General features: G+C 42.2%; 2 protein-coding genes across 3 annotated transcripts in view; one reads left to right on the top strand and one right to left on the bottom strand.

Moving 5' to 3' along the window:
• The window catches only part of LOC107566537 (B-cell CLL/lymphoma 9 protein-like), a 31,091-nt gene extending 19,133 nt beyond the window's left edge, over window positions 1-11,958 (top strand). The window contains exons 4-9 of one of the 2 annotated variants that reach the window (XM_016252003.1): window positions 3,411-3,521; window positions 3,794-3,953; window positions 4,807-4,906; window positions 5,022-7,311; window positions 8,841-9,125; window positions 9,229-11,958. In XM_016252003.1, coding sequence (XP_016107489.1) covers window positions 3,411-3,521; window positions 3,794-3,953; window positions 4,807-4,906; window positions 5,022-7,311; window positions 8,841-9,125; window positions 9,229-10,349 — 4,067 coding nt within the window. In that variant the 3' untranslated portion in view covers window positions 10,350-11,958. The remainder of the gene's footprint in view (window positions 1-3,410; window positions 3,522-3,793; window positions 3,954-4,806; window positions 4,907-5,021; window positions 7,312-8,840; window positions 9,126-9,228) is intronic. The other variant, XM_016252004.1, reaches the window with a different exon arrangement.
• Window positions 11,959-14,074: 2,116 nt separating this feature from the next.
• Window positions 14,075-15,384, bottom strand: LOC107566538 (gap junction alpha-5 protein-like). Its single transcript, XM_016252005.1, has one exon. It carries the CDS (start codon window positions 15,371-15,373, stop codon window positions 14,252-14,254), a length of 1,122 nt encoding a protein of 373 aa, XP_016107491.1. The 5' UTR covers window positions 15,374-15,384; the 3' UTR covers window positions 14,075-14,251.
• Between the last annotated feature and the right edge of the window lie 1,540 nt (window positions 15,385-16,924).

Raw genomic sequence — 16,924 nt, 5'->3', positions numbered from 1 at the left:
GCAAAGTTGATGTATTTCCTCAGCGACCAGCACGGATCAGCTCCAGGCATGACAAAGCGGATATCGTCTTCTTTTGGAAGGCCAACCAAAGTAGTTTCACTTTCACAACGAAGCACACAGCGTCTTTACAACATGGCGGCGGCAACAACAATACTACAGCAAGAATGAAAGTTACGCCGCCTTTCTTTGCGTGAACATTTGGGCGGCGTCATGCAGATCTTCCCAGATAGTGATGTAGATATGTGGGGGCGTGTTAGAACGAGTCGTTTTAGGTAGGCGTGGCTCTTAACTTTTATGAAGAATATCTCTTTGGATTTGAGACTTTAGTCTTTGCAACTTTACAGATCTTCTTTATGCACCAAGAGCTTGTAACACTCCAAAGAGAAAGGAAAAATTGAAATTGCATCATATGACCCCTTTAAAACTGTCCGAGAAAGACGCAAAAATCATTACAAGCACCGACAGCGAGAGACTGTTTAGTACTCCATCGCATGTCTTCGATGAGAAGAGGAAGGGGTGATTGTTGCTGGTTACTGTATGATAATTTAAATCGCGAAATGGCCTTGAACAATTAGTAAATAAACTTGCGAACGTCGTTTTCTAATACACGCGCGCATTGCATTCTGACAGCGCTGCACGAGCCCGCGGTGCTATGTGCTCGTTAGCCAGGGTTCAAAGTCTAAACCGCGAGGGAAATCTGCGCTGTAACCGTGTACTCAGTTGCTCAGTCACATTTTTATTATTATTTTTTTACAAGGCACGTGACAATGCGATACGTGCGACTTATTCGTAATGAGACTCATTTATAAATCTGCTGTTGTTTTCCTGCGCGTTTCCGCCAAAATAAAAGTTGAGAAAAAGCAATAACTCCATAAACAATCATAAGTGTTAGTATTGTAATTTTACTGTTGTTCTGTAAAATAAAATAAGACAATTATAATGATAATTTCAGCAGCTCTGTTAATAAATTTATTATAACATTCACACAGTGTTCAAATTGGGATCTGTAATACTTTCTAATGTTTTAAAAGAAGGCTCTTCTGCTCAGCAAGGCTGCTTTTATTTGTATAGTAAAAAATACATGCCTGATTCAAGAAGGGGGTCTGATGGCCAAAAAATATTATTTTACTAACTTATTAATTTTAAGTTAAATTGTGCTTTCTTGGTATAATAATGTCTGCTGGAATGTAAAAAAATGTTCAGCGTTAAGTACTTTTAAATTGTTGTTTTGTAATAGATTTTTTCTTTGAAAAGCAAGACAAAACAGTAAAAAGCACATTTTGGCTATTTAATTTGTGCAGTGGTGAAAAAAATTGGCAAAATACATGGGGGGGAAAAACCTCAAAAAACCTTGTTCGGTTTTCGGCCAAGTATTTCATTTTGTTCGGTTTCGGCTTCGGCTTCGGCCAAGAATTTTCATTTCAGTGCATCCCTAACTGTAAACGTTGAAGTATGTTATGGGAACAGGCATAGCATGATGTCCAGAGAATGACCCATTAATGTCCTGGTTCTTTTGTTTTGAATTGTTTAATAAGGGTCTTTTTATGCTTTAATGTAGTGCTGGGCAATCATTTTCATATGGTTCTGGATGCACATTCTGTCTCCTTGTGTCCATATATAGAATATGGCAAAGCTCCCTTGTGAATGACCTTTTAATGACCCATGATGCCAACACGCACCTTTTCCCAAGGGCCACACATTTTCGCTGGTTTTCTTGTCTCATGTATGCGTTTGTTCGTTTGGCAGGGTTGCACTGAGGGCTGTAGTGGTGCATGAAGACATTCACACCCCTGTATGTTTTCTAGTGGCAGCATCACAGGATAGGCCTGGTTTAGGAACGCCAGGGAACAAACCATTTGGTTTGCTGAGTGAGGGGGAGCCACCTTGCTGCTTTTTTAAGGTTGTTGTTCCTGACAGTCTGAAGGACCCCTGCTGGTCGTTAATGCCTCTGCATAAACATATTTCAGTGTGAGGCTCAAGCATCTTTTTCTGTTCTTTGTTTTCGTTTCGGTTCTATTTGTTAAACCAGCTTTTCCCTGTTTAATTTTCTTCATTGGTAATTCTTGAGGTGCAGCATTAAAGCCTGTCTTTACATTTATGTTTAAATGTTTTAAATGCTGATGTTGATGTTTAAGTCAGAAATGGCTTGTTCAGAAGCAACCTGTTTGTTTTTCTTTGTGTACCAATGTTCTTGTATGCTCACAAGGAAGACAGCTTGTAAGTCTGTTTGGTGTGCGTGTTTGTTCAAGCTGTCGAGAGTTTGCTCTTGCCGTTTGAGCAGTGCGTGTTGTCTGTACACAGGAAGTCTTATATCTTCCCTTTTGACCCAAGTCCCGACTGTGTCCTAGTTTCAGTGAGATGTTGTGGTCTGGGAACTAACCAGCTGGATAGACAGTAACAATAGTGCTACTGTATTGTCTTTTTAAACCCTTGTTCACACTGACAGACAGTGATTCTCTTTTTTTTTTCTTCTTCCTCCTCACTGGAGGTCAGCTGTTTTGTTTGTTGTAGGTCTTCCTTTTAACTCCTGGATGCCGTAATGTTATTGGTGGGCTGCACAACTGGCCATAAATGTTGAAAATCTGAACAAATGACAAGCATTTCCTGTAAAAATAAGACTTTTTTTTCCCATAAAAAAATGCGGTGGTTAAAAAATGTAATCATATCAGTCTTGAAAGTATATGTAAATGCAAAAGCTAAATCACTTGTAGGTATTTATAGCTCTTGTGTGTTAGGTTGTAGATTTAAAATTGCCAGTGTGTTTTTTTGCATTAAACCTACAAAGTGCTATATGTGCATTGTCTTGGATTTTATGTAACTGTACATTTCTGTGTGCATTGAGTTTTTGAAACTTTTAACCTCATAATTGGTGAAATATAAGTGGCTGGGTTGCATAGTTATTGTACTTTCACTTCTCTAAAACTGAGAACTGGCCTGTGGTTTCATGACATTTAATGGTGACTAAGAACTTTCTATGTTGTCGAAGAAAAGTTTTATTCTTTTTTTCTGGAGAGAGCAATGTGTGTATTTTTGGCTCCAAGTTATCCAAAGTTTGTTTTAAGCCATCCTAGACACCTTTAAAAGTTTCAGAACAGCCTAGATTACTCAACATGGCATGAGGAGAGAATGCCAAAGGAAAGCACAGCACTTTCCAGACAAATGTGGAACTTATAATGAATAGAAATGCACAATGTATTCATGTTGATGTAAAAATTTAAGAGGACTGTTGCTCACAAAGACTAAACCTAACCTGGTACTGCAGTACACTGTCGTTGGCGATTTTGTTGCATTTCCTATCCACCGTTGTGTTTGAGAACCTACAATTTAGTAGTAATTTACTTCCCAGCAATAGAAATCGTATGACTGTTTCATGAACATCATGGTAATCTTACTCTTCTGTCTCTCTAAAGAAATGGGCAGTAGAGCGAAAAGGTTATGTGTTGGAGAGCGACGGTTGCCATACAGCGGTGCAGATTGGTGTTCAGGGGGAGAGAGTGATGAAGACGACCCAGGATTCTTCAGTATGTGGTTTCAGTATTTCGTATTTGGTTTATAATAAAACTAATTTAAAGTGTAAAACGGTTTGAACTGGTAATTGTCACCTGGTGGCAAAGATTTATTATGTAATAATAATAAGAAGAAATGCACTTGTGATTAATTCAATTTACAAACTAATGACATTTTAAGTCTTACTGCAAAAAAGCATCACTAAACGGAGTGATTGCCAAAATGTTATCTTATTGTTGCTAATGCTATGTGATTATATCTATAATGCTTCTTATGTTTTGCACAGACTGTAACTCTGCTGACATAAAGCCAGATCCAGTTGCTCTTTCTGCTTCTACGCCTACCCATAATACAGTTGTAGGACAGAGCACAGCGTCTGAATTGGGGAGTGGGCAGAAACCAGGGTCAAAGGTCGTTTACGTCTTCACCACAGAGATGGCCAACAAGTAAAGATTTCCTGTTTGTTCTTTATAAATGGTGCTTGTCATAATATAATTGTGAACGTGTGCTAATGTTTTGGACCCTCAGGTGCACTGCTAAAATGCAGTTGTTCTGTTAAATCATAGTGCCATAGAGAGATTTGCTTCTTTGAACTGACAAAACTATCACGATCTCTCTCTCTTTCATATTTCATTTTTGCTGAGCTAAGAAATGTCTAAAAGTAGTAGTGATAAAAGATGAAAGCATTTGAGCACTGGCAGCAACATGTTTGCCTAAACTAGACCCTTAGATGCCAGATATTAGAATGACAAATGTTAGTGACGGGTTGTGTCAGAAACTTTGTCAGATGTTGTGACCATAACGAAAGTCTCCCACAGAGCAGTGCCGTTACTGCTCTGCCATCACACTAGATGGGACTGAGCCCAGTGTCAATTTCTTGTGACTATTTGTCCATCCTTTTCTAGCACTGGTGTGAATGTGGCTATGGCCAGCTGCATGGACAGTCACGGCATACATACATATGTTCTGTAATAAAGCTGAAACGTGTGACTTCTGTGCCACTATCATCACTTAACACAATTGATAAGTTTTTTAATTGCTTGATCCAGTGTTGCTTTGTCCGTCTATTTGGCATGCTCAAACAAACAGGAATTTTATAGTAGTGCCACCGATACAGATTGCTTACAGCTTTCAAGAAAATCAACTGTTGCTTCTACATATTAAACTGGGATTGGCGAAAGTGTTTTACGTGAAAATAAATACACACTTCAGCTTTAAATTAGATATTAAAGTGAATGCTGTTTTTGGTCAGAAGAGTTATGCAAAGCTTTGACTGTGACTATTTTCTTCCCATCTCAGGGCGGCAGATGCAGTCATAACGGGACATGTAGACAACATCATCACTTACCACATGAATAATATCTCTATTGGCAAGGGTGGAAAGCCCCAGCTCCCCCTGGTAAGAAAGGACATCACTGAACTGTGATTACACTAAGTGTCAAGAATGTTTGCCACTAAATGTCAAGATTTTCACAGACACATTAAAAATGTCTATTTTATTGTGTCTGTTTTAGAACAATCAGATTGGGTCCCTCAGAAGTGACACTAAACAGCAAGGTGTTCCATCCCAGCAACAGCCCTCATCTCTCGCCAGTGATCAGAACCACCAAGCAGCCTCTAAAGTAGCGCAGCCAGGCCAGCAGCAACAACCTCAAGCGCAACCCACCCAACCTCAGCAACCAAGCCAGGGGGCAAAACCAACTAGCCTGCCTCCAGACAATGCACCTTCAGCTGGTATGGACTCTAAGAGCCTCCCCAGTAGTAGCCCACAGGATGGTGCTGGATCCCACGATGGTAGCAACTCTGCAGGGACACCTGGTAGCCAGGCCTCCAACCAGCCTCCCAATGCTGGCCCTCAACAGAGCTTCCCATCCCTAGATTTACCTAAAGGGGCAGATGCCAAGCTCACAGCTCAACACCACCAGCAGCTGGCTCATGAAATCATGTCTAGCATGGGGGACAACCCTGAGGGCCTTTCCCAAGAGCAACTTGAACATAGGGAACGTTCCTTACAGACTTTACGTGATATACAGCGTATGCTCTTCCCAGATGACAAGGACATGGCTGCCATGGGCCAAGGGAACATGGGTGGACCCCCACCCAATTCTGCAATGATGGAAGGAGGACCCAAGAAAACAGAACAAGGGCCTCTCCAAGCCATGATGGCCCAGTCAAAAAGCCTTGGGAAGCCAGGTGGTCCGGGAGGACCACGTCCAGATGGGCCTCCCTTTGGTCCGCCTGGTCCTAGAGACATGCACTTTTCTCCAGATGATCTTGGACCCCCTCCACCAGGTCCAGGACCTATGAACTCGCATCCAGGTCCTGGTGGAGAGCATGGAGACCATATGACCCCAGAGCAGATGGCCTGGCTAAAAATGCAGCAAGACTTCTATGAGGAGAAGAAGCGCAAACAGGAACAAATACAGCATAGGCCAATGGGAGACATGATGCTTCATCAGGGTGGACCTAGAGGAATGATGCGAGGTCCACCACCACCCTACCAGATGAATCCTGGAGAGGTGTGGGGCCCTGAACCATTCCCTGACCAGATGAACATGGGCCCCAGAGGGATGCATCCACACATGCAGAGGATGCCTGGCTTCCCTGGCATGATGAACCCTGACATGGAGGGAGGGCCCAATACTATGCCCAGACCTGGAATTAACTGGCCTGATGATATGCCAAAAATGGGGGATGGGAGGGGATTCCCTCCTGGGCAAGGCATGTTTGGAGGTCCGGGTGGGAGGGTGGAAAGATTCCCTAATCCTCAGTCTGTACAGGAAGCTATGTTCCATCAAGGTATGGGTGATAAACAAGCCATGGGTCTGACGCCTGGCATGATGATGGAGATGAATCGAATGATGGGTAATCAAAGACCCATGGAGGCTGGAAATGGAGGTGGCATGATGTTTCCCAGAATGCCAGGTGATGGTCCCATGAGCCCATCCTCAAGAATGGAGTTTGTGAAAGGTCTTGGTCGAGACATGAATGAATTTGTCATGGGACCTGGAAACCTCAATGTAAACATGGGTCCTAACCCTCAGATGATGCCCCCTAAGATGAGAGATCCACCAATGAACCTTAGTCCAGAGGAAATTATGAAGATGAGGCAAGGTGTAGGTCCAATGCCTGACAATGTAGTTCCTTCACAGAGAATGATGCAGGGGCCTCCTTTCCCTGACCAGCTCCATGCAGGAGACCTCAACATGGGACCCAACCGACAATTCCCTGGCATGGGTCCCCAAGGCCCTGGAAATCAAAGAGGTCCCAGAGGCGAGCCACCCTTTGGACCTGACCAAAGAGGAGGCATAGTGGGTGGAAATGGTCGTCTTAGTCACATGCCTCCTTTACCACCGAACCAAGCTCCCAACAGCTCAGGGCCTCTGCCTGGCCAGAGAAATATGAGTCGCAAGCCCTCAGACCTGAATGTCCAGTCTGGCGCTGCTAATTCGCCCAACATCAATGTCAACCCGCTAAAGTCACCAACACTGCGGCAGGTCCAGTCGCCGATGCTGGGCTCACCATCAGGTAACCTCAAGTCTCCACAGACGCCGTCCCAGCTGGCTGGTATGCTAAGCGGACCATCAGCGGCAGCAGTAGCAGCAGCGGCAGCCATTAAGTCTCCTCCCATGATGGGCTCAGCAGGGGCATCACCCGTCCATATGAAGTCTCCTTCGCTTCCTGCCCCCTCCCCTGGCTGGACGTCATCACCCAAGCCGCCCATGCAAAGCCCAGGAATCCCTCAGAACAACAAGCCTCCGCTTAGTATGACGTCACCAAATATGATGGGCAATGTAGAGCAAGGTAAAATACAAATTCCTGCCTAAACAAATGTCTTTATTAGTCATTATGTTTGTTATACAAGTTTACTTTTTAGGCAGTGTACATTAGGGCTGGGACGATATGCTAATCTGCCGATTCAATACTATCCCGATATTGTGTGCCGATTCAATATATATTGCGATTATATAACTATTGTGATTCGATATTACAATTTATTGTGATTTTTGTTTGCTTATTAAAGACTAGACCATGGAAAATACTTGATTATACCCTTAAAAGAGACTGTATATGATGAGTCATATTAACAAAAACAATATCACATCTTTCTGAACATTTATTTCAGGAGCATACACAGTGTATATTTTAAAGCACCTTGAACCATGAAACTTTCAAGTACCAAAACCCTGAACTTGCACATGAATATAAGTCAAATGTTCACCAAAATGAGTAGAAAAAATAATTTATGAAATAAAATAGTGCTATGTTACCTTGTCATGTTTTCTTGGGATTTAAGACGTGAAGGTGCAGAAAGAATTCTCGAAGAGGTTTGATTCTCTGGCTCCGTCATGGTTTTGCTATCTCGTGCCGGCTTGAAACAGATACGGCATAATGCAGCAGCACTGCGCACGCAGACCGATCGTTTTATGACATCAAAACACCGTGAGAGCTACAGAGAGCAGACGACCCCGCATGCTTTCAAATCGCTCTCGCGGATGTCATACGCCGATCGATCTGCGTGCTGCCGCTTCAAGTCGAACACACCTATACATTTCGCCCTCTGTTGGAATAAAAGCGGTAACTTCTCCCAACCACCTCTTAGGAAAAGTAAAATAATTAAATATAAATCGATTCTCAGGTAAACCAATCGATTTTTAAATCATTTTAAAAAGAATTGCGATAGGTGAATCGATTTTTTTCTCTCCCACCCCTAGTGTACATGTGGCATATTTTTATGTGGATAGAGTCTTTGTTTATTGGTATGTAACACTGTTGGTACTTTTGATGGTCCCCTTTAGACTTTAGACATTTGGTTGACTATAGGTGACTTTGCAACTACACGTCAATCACCAGTCATTAGAGTATTAGTGCTTAATATCTGCTGACACATTTTATTGGTTGCCCAACATTGGAATGTTGAACAGACAATCTACTGACTATAAGTAATTTTGCAAGTACAACTTATTCTATTAACCCTAACCATGACAGTCTACTAATACTCTAATGACAGTTAGTTGACAGATAGTTGAAAAGTTAATTGTACTCCACCATCAAAATAACAGGGCTCCATTTCTACCAATGGTCTCTATGATAAGCTTAGCTCACAATGATTTTAAGAACATGGTCTAAGAATATATTTAGTGGCACTTTGTTTTCATTTATTCAATTATTCCTGCTAATTATACGGTTACAGCAGGATCTTTTTAGTAATGTTTTTGTAGCAGCTATTGACCTAAGAGATGTCAAATAAAAGGTCATTGGTAAAAGCTTTTCTTCCATCATCCTACATCTCCCCTCTTCTCTTGACCTCCTCTGTCCTCTTCTGTTCTCAGGTGGTAATCCTCCTCCTTCAGCTCCTCCCTCCGGTAGTTCCTCTAGTCAGCCAGGTGGCATGAATGTGCCAGGAAGTCTTCCATCCAGTAGCCCCTACACAATGCCCCCAGAGCCAACATTATCCCAAAATCCTCTTTCCATCATGATGTCCCGCATGTCCAAGTTCGCAATGCCCAGTTCTACGCCCCTCTACCATGATGCAATCAAAACTGTGGCTAGCTCTGATGATGACTCGCCGCCTGCTCGATCGCCAAACCTGTTATCTATGAACAACAGCATGCCCGGTAATGTCTGTAAGAGTTAACGAAAATGCAGTAGGTTTTGGTTATGGTGGCATTTTCTGGAGGTCTTTTCCACTAAATCAAAATCTTTTGGTTCTCTTTGTAGGTATGGGTGTGAACCATCACCCAGGTCATCCTCGAATGATGACACCCAACTCTTCTGGCCCCATGCCTTCCCTCAGCCCAATGGGGATGAACACTATGGGCTCCCAGCCACTTTCGCATGGCATGCCAAACCAGATGCCCTCGCCCAATCCCATGGGCCCCAATATGCCTCCTCACTCTGGGCCTATGGGTCCAGGCATGATGCCTCATCATGGTATGATGATGAACCCAGTCTCCCAAGACCCTGGCATGGGCAACAACCAGATGATGCCACAGGGGCGTATGGGTCTTCCTCACCGAGGACAGGGCTTCCCTCCAGGACAGTCACCTCCACAGCAGGTCCCCTTTCCTCACAATGGTCCCGGGCACCAGGGTGGCTTCCCTCATGGGATGGGTTTTCAGGGAGAAGGGGGCCCGCTGGGCAGGATGGGCAATATGCCTCATGGACCTGGTGGTGAGCCAGGTATGTGTAAGCCTAACACTCCAGGAGGCCAGGAGTTTAATAACATGCCGGGTGTCTTCAATGACTCTGATCTACATGAGGTAATGCGACCAGGTGCGTCAGGTATCCCCGAGTTTGACCTCTCTCGAATTATGCCCTCTGAGAAGCCTAGCCAGACTCTGTCCTACTTCCCTCGTGGTGGAGATGCCCCTGGTGGGAAGCCACCACACCTGTCTGGCCCACCTGGCTTTCCCCAAATGCAGGGGATGATGGGTGAGGGCAATCCAAGGATGGGCCTCCCCATGCAGGGAATGGGTGGTCCTCCTGGTCCTGGACATATGGGACCACAGGACATGCCCATGGGTAATCCAGGCCATAATCCCATGAGACCCCCAGGTTTCATGGGTCAGGGTATGATGGGGCCACAGCACAGAATGTTGTCTCCTGGCCAGCAGCCAGGAATGATGGGAGGCCCTGGAATGATGCAAGGAAAGGAACGGCCGATGTACAACCACCCTGGCCCTGTGGGCTCTCCTAACATGATGATGTCACTACAAGGGATGAGCGGTCCTCAACAGACTATGATGATGCCCTCTCAGATGAGGCCTCGAGGAATGGCAACAGACATTGGCATGGGATTTAACCCTGGCCCAGGAAACCCTGGGAATATAATGTTTTGAGCCTCCACTACAGTTATGAACAGTCGGGAAACTGTGTAACCTGTGAAATAAAAACCTTCGTAATGAAAGACAAAAAGAAACTCTGTGTTGTCAAGCAGATACGTGTGGAAACCGGGACGTTTTCTGTGCACATACACACCCTGACACCTGGTTAGAACAAGGTTTATAGCTTACAAAGTGATGGGTATCCATCACATACACATGAATGTGTTCACAGGGAATCTTCTACAATGGTAATGTCATTTAGCAGGTGGAAGTGTGAGAAGCTAATTGTGCTTTCCTCAAAGTTGGGCTCAGGTCCGGCACCGTTTGGAAGGGACTTTTTTTCGATAACTTGGGAATGTATATGGAATTTACAAGACCGACTCATGTCGAGGATATTTGTTTGACATTGTGGACAAGATGCCACATATAAAGTCTACAGCAAACCAAGTATGAACGTTTAGGGGCTTCATTGTACTTTTATACATAGTTGGAAACCAGGAAAGATTGTTGGGAAAAAAAAAAGTCCAAGAACTGAAAGAATAGACATGAAAATGGAAAAGTCAAGGAACATTTTGTCACAAGGTGCACCGTCTTGGCTATATGTTTACATCTTATCGCATCACTTCCCTCCAAACAGGAAATGCTCTTTGTATGTGTGTACTGTACTTGTGTTGTTAAAGGGATTCTACCAGTGATTTCTATAGTTTTTTTTTTTCATCTTCATTTGTAAAGGGGGGATTGAGGTGGTGGTTTGTGGACAGTAGGCGACACAACAGCACCACAAAATACTGTGTACTGTGGGGCGTACAGAATATTTTAAATTTAATTTTCTTTGCTACTCCAGTGTATGATAAAAACCAAACTAAGACCTCATACAGATCATAGTATTATTAAAAAAGCACAAACAAGAATTAACTGTAAAGAATAAAGTGTTTTCTTTTCTCCTTTTTTTTTAATTGTAGAGAAAAACACTGACAGTCAGTAGGAGCAGTAATCAGATGTATGCAGTGTGGTCTCCCGTTCCTGTTTTAGAAACCTCTGTAAGCTGGTCTGGGTACAGGTGAGGGTGACTGTGGAGGGGCATTTTTGAACCCCATAAACCAGCAGCACTCAGTTCTGCAGTGACGCTCAGGCTGTCTGCATATCCGTGTCTGTCCGACAAGGACTGCTGTCAGGCTGTCGCTGTTTGCCACCACTGCAGAATACATTGAAAATAATTTTTTTTTTTTTTTTAATTACTTGGCTGTGTACAACTATACAGTGCAGCGCTGACAACATCTGAGCTACTGGAGGGTGGGCTTTTTCTTTCTTTTTTTGTAGAAAACATGATTATTAAAACAAAAACAGAAAAAAAGCTAATAGGTTGTCCTCTTGTCCCTGCCCCTCCTGTGTTGATGCTCGTCATGTGTAACTCCATTGAATTTGGTACTGAACCACTTCCTAGGCTGGGCTGTGGTGTTGGACGACAAATAAAATATATTGTTTGGTATAAAGCGTGTATCTCATGGCTACTAATGGTCTTTCTCTGCCCCCTAGTGGCAGGTTATGTTTTCCTTTTAAAAAATGTTTTGGCTACCAGTGGCACAAAGCCAAGAAGACATGATTATTTGGAGTGTTATTATTTATATGATCGAATTGGTGGTGTAACATATTAAATCCGGTTTAGGGGTGATGTATCAAATTTTTAAAGATATAATTTGGTACTAGAGTGTTATGTAAATTCTGAAAGGTGATCACTCCTGGGCATTTTTGAGCAATGCATTTTACCTGTATTGCAAGTTGCTTTGCATAAAACCATCAGGTAAATCACAAATATGCGAGTACTTTGGATTTATGGAGAATCTCCATTTTGCAATTTCTGATTTTTATTTATTTTTTGTATGGAAAAGCTTCGAACTACACTTTTATTGGTAATTTATAACACAATCAAATTTGTAAAAAAATATTATTAAATGTGACCCTGGAGCACAAAACCAGTCTTAAGTCGCTGGGGTATATTTGTAGCAATAGTCAAAAATACATTGTATGGGTCAAAATTATAGATTTTTCTTTTGTGCCAAAAATCATTAGGATATTAAGTAAAGATCATGTTCCATGAAGATATTTTGTAAATTTCCTACTGTAAATATATTAACTTAATTTTTGATTAGTAATATGCATTGCTAAGAACTTCATTTGGACAACTTTAAAGGCGATTTTCTCAATATTTGATTTTTTTTTTTTTTTTCTGGTTTTGTGGTCCAGGGTCACAAATGTAAAATGTTAAAAAATTACGTTTACAGATTCTATATAGCCTGCTTATGCATATGGCAGAATTACAGGTACAGGCAAAGTACATTAAAAATGGCATATCTCAAGCATGTATTATCTCACTTCAGATATGAGCAACTTTAAGTTATGTATATTTCACTTACACTTACAGTCTTTGATGCTAGTTGTTCACTTGTTTATGTGGTGAATTCATGCTTGGCTGACCATGGCTTGATTCTCCTGGAAGTGGACCAGTCCTATTCCAACCTCAGTGTCTTTTAGCAAGTTCTTTTAAAATGTATGTTTGCTGTGGTGCAATAATGATCCAGCACATGTTGCTCTTGAACTGATGGTGGAGAGTGCTTTCCATTGCAGGGCTAATTTTAGCTGAAGTTAGCTGAGATTTAGCAGCTGCTGCAAGGAGACTATTTCACTTATTTGGTCTCTATTTATCCACCAGCACAAAATGTAAAGCACTTCAGTGTCAGGATAACAACACATGACCTATTAGCTTACACAGAGCATTCTGTTGAGTGCATGTTTAAATCTACTAGCATGGTATTTGCCCCATATAGCGGTAGCGGTGACATGATTGGTTAGATTTGACATTAAAGTGGTAGGTGGTTTTGTGTGTGTGTATAGATGTATGTTGACATTTTTAGTGTTTTATTTTATCTTTAGTGCAGTATGCATTAATAACATTTAAAAAAATCTGATACATAAAATTAATTAAGAACAAGCACATCTGTTTTTACAAATAGAATTGGAAATATGACTGCAAAGGTTAAAACAACATTGTTTTACATTCCTTTTTTCTTTCATATTTTCAGGCAAAGTATACATAATTGGGCTCAGTACAAGAGCTCTTCACCCCAGATTTTCAGTTTAAATCACTCTTGCACTATCGGGATGGTTTGTTTTTTATCAAATTAGATGCAACTGTTTCTTCAGAGCTGGCCTGTTATGACAGTCCCTGGATTTACAGTAATGTTTTAATTTTTGCAATGATATTTCACATCGCATTTGTCTCTCTCCATTGTCCTGTCGGTTTTACGCAATCAGAAAGGGTTGCGAAGTCACAGCAAGTGTTCAAAATGCAAAATGTCCATTTCAAATGGTTAGCTCAACGTCCATTTTCCATTCGAGAAATGCGTTTGACAAAGAAAGAAACGTTCATTTTCTTATCAGCAGTCCAGAATATTTAAATACTGCTAAGATCAGCAAATATAAACATCTCATTTACCAATAAGAAGGAAAAAACATCTCATCAGTGCATTATGGTGCAACAGTGCATAGTGCATTATTACAGTGAAACTGGTGTAATATGGTGTATTCCAGCTGGCTTGATTTTGTTTCCAATGCATTAGTCCAAATGCAAAGTGACAAAAGGCGTTTCAGAGGTTGAGCAAGTTTCTAAATATTGTTGAAAGATTATAAATGTAAGCATTGAAGTATAACATGTCTTTATTTCATGTTTTTATTTTTATATATTTTTTTTTAAGTTGAATGGTTTTCTTTATGCATCACTCACTCACATTTATGCATCTGTGCTAATGTGTGAACCGATATTCTGGCTCAGTCTATATGTTAGGTCAAGTGCAAAATCATGTCGCAGATTTATGACTAGTCACACTAGATGACCCTTTTCCATATGCGAGCGGTCAGTGCTATACTGCAAGGTCGTCCGGTCTCATGCGGCTGCTGGTCCCGCTGCTCTTGCTAAACCTTCGCTTGTCCTCAACAAAATCACTGCTTAGAAACGAAGGTGAGGCGCATGAGTTGGGCATCTCTGTAAGTGTATGTGAGAAGCTGAAGAAGTTGACTCCTAGGTAGTCTTGACCTCGATGGCGTTCAGTGACCATGTTCACCGAGTTTTGCTGGTGTGCCAGCCGGTCGTGAAAAGGCGGGCAGGTTGGGTGTAAAAGCGGGTTTGCGTGTGTCTGTATGGTAGGGGAAGATGGTGGAGATGTCAGGCACTGGTTGAAGTCAGGAGGTGGAGTGCAAGCTCGGTTTGGTGAGACTGCAGCCACGGTGGATGGTGTATTCGGTCGCTGTTTGGAAGCCTTATATCCTTGCAAACAACCCTTAAACTGCTTCCACGCCAAATGATACAGTTCTACGACACTTAGCAACAGCGATACAGCTGCTACCGCCAGCATAAACACAATAAACACGTTCTTCTCCGTAGGTCTCGAGATGTAGCAGTTGACCAGATGCGGACACGGAGAGGCCTTACATACGTAGAGCACATTAAGGAAGACTCCATAGATCATGTACTGGACTATGATGAAGATCACTTCCATTACAGAGCGGATGAGGATACTTAGTACATATGTTTGTAGCAAAGCCCCCTTCAGTTGCACCTTCCCACCTCCACCTTCGTCCTCCTTCCCACAGTTCTTGTCTTCCTCTGGGTACTTCTCTCCATCTCTGTCTCTTTGTGCTCCTTCTTCTTCTTCCCGCTCTTTCCTCCTCTTCTCCTCTCTGCGGACACTGTGCATCGCGTGTCCCATGTAGATGAGAGAAGGTGTGGACACAAATACAATCTGGAGCACCCAGAAGCGGATATGCGCGATGGGAAAGGCTCGATCGTAACAAACGTTCTCACAACCGGGCTGCTCAGTGTCGCAGGTGAAGTCTTCCTGCTCGTCACCCCACGAGGACTCGGCGGCCGTGCCCAGGACCAGGATCCGGAAGATGAAAAGAATGGTGAGCCACACCTTTCCCACCGAGGTGGAATGTTCCTGGACTTCTTCTAGAAAGTTCCCAAGTAGACTCCAGTCAGCCATGATTAGTCAGAAGAGCCTGAGAAAAAAAAACGATAGTGTGAAAGAAGGGGAAACTTCTTGTTTACTAATTTACTTTAATGCTGTAACAGATAATGTCTTCTGTTTGTACATACTTGTGCTAAACCTTAGTACGAAAGGAGGCAAACGTATCGTTATTGAGGTGGCTAGAAGTAAACATGCCAACTTTAAAGGAATATTTCACATAAAAAGGAATTTTTCTCATGCCATTCCAAACCTGTGACTTTCTTTTTTTTTTCTGTGGAATATAAAGATATTTTGAGAAATGTCCATAAAATAGAAGACAATGGTAACCAGAAGAGTTTTACCAACATTTTCAAATACCTTCTTTTGTTTTGCGTACTGCAGATGAAACATACAGACTTCGGACATCATGAAAGTGAATAACTGTGTTTTCATTTTAGTCATCTCCATGACCTGAAATTGAAAAATTGCCATAGAAGTAGTTTACGCTAATGCTAATATGCTAACACTTCACCAAAATTTGTGCTCTGGCGCTTTTTTTAAACGATGCGTGAAATCGAACATACACCGCTAGAAGGGTTTGCGTTCATGTACTTGCATTGGCCTTTTCTCATTTGCATAGGCCTGAATACTGTTATCCATGAGAAAGTCATGTGCTGAAGAACAGCTAAAAGGTGTAAATGGCTTAGCGGTGCTCTAAACCACTTTAACATTTTTTTCCAAAATGAAATGAATAGTACTTTTGATAAAGTGTAATTCGAGTCATATGCGTTGATTACAAAAGCTACTTTATTCTACGTTAGGGTGGTCTCTCTTCATGGTGACTGTCATGTTGGGAGCACATGACCATTCAAATTCTACTCACTTTAACTAATTATCTGCTCTAACACAATTGCAAATGTGGTGTTTCAATAACTGCATATTGCATTGTTAACCAATTGTTTGTTTTTGTGTTAGATTGCATCCACACCAGTAGGTGTCAGTTTGAAGTCTTATTGACCAATGAAATTCCCCTAAAAGTTCATGCTAGTTCCGGTGGCTCCAGGCATGGGCAGGGGTGGGCTGAGCCCACCCAAAATGACTGTCTTGCCCACCCAATCAAAATTTAGATAAAGATTGCGTAAACACAATTGCAAATGTGGTGTTTCAATAACTGCATATTGCATTGTTAACCAATTGTTTGTTTTTGTGTTAGATTGCATCCACACCAGTAGGTGTCAGTTTGAAGTCTTATTGACCAATGAAATTCCCCTAAAAGTTCATGCTAGTTCCGGCGGCTCCAGGCATGGGCAGGGGTGGGCTGAGCCCACCCAAAATGACTGTCTTGCCCACCCAATCAAAATTTAGATAAAGATTGCGTTAATTTTTTGTGCAGTGATTAAAACCAATCTGAAGCAGACTTCGGTATTTTGAGAAGTTTAAGATACAGCTGGATACTGCCCCAACAATCATAAAATAACACCAGAAAATTGCAGCATTTTTCTTTTATTAACTGAAAGAAAGGCGCGCTGAATTCGCGCGGAGGCTTCAGTCTGTTGCAGAAAAGCAGAGGCTGACAACGAGTGAAAA

This window comes from Sinocyclocheilus grahami, unplaced genomic scaffold (assembly GCF_001515645.1).
Source record: "Sinocyclocheilus grahami isolate Dianchi unplaced genomic scaffold, SAMN03320097.WGS_v1.1 scaffold1081.1, whole genome shotgun sequence".
In the NCBI taxonomy this organism is placed as follows: Eukaryota; Metazoa; Chordata; class Actinopteri; order Cypriniformes; family Cyprinidae; genus Sinocyclocheilus; species Sinocyclocheilus grahami.
Note: the sequence above shows the minus strand (reverse complement) of the source record. Positions and strands in the feature narration are given on the sequence as shown.

Excerpts from the sequence above, each read along its gene's own strand:
- LOC107566538 (XM_016252005.1), bottom strand. The coding sequence starts at position 15,373 with ATGGCTGACTGGAGTCTACTTGGGAACTTTCTAGAAGAAGTCCAGGAA.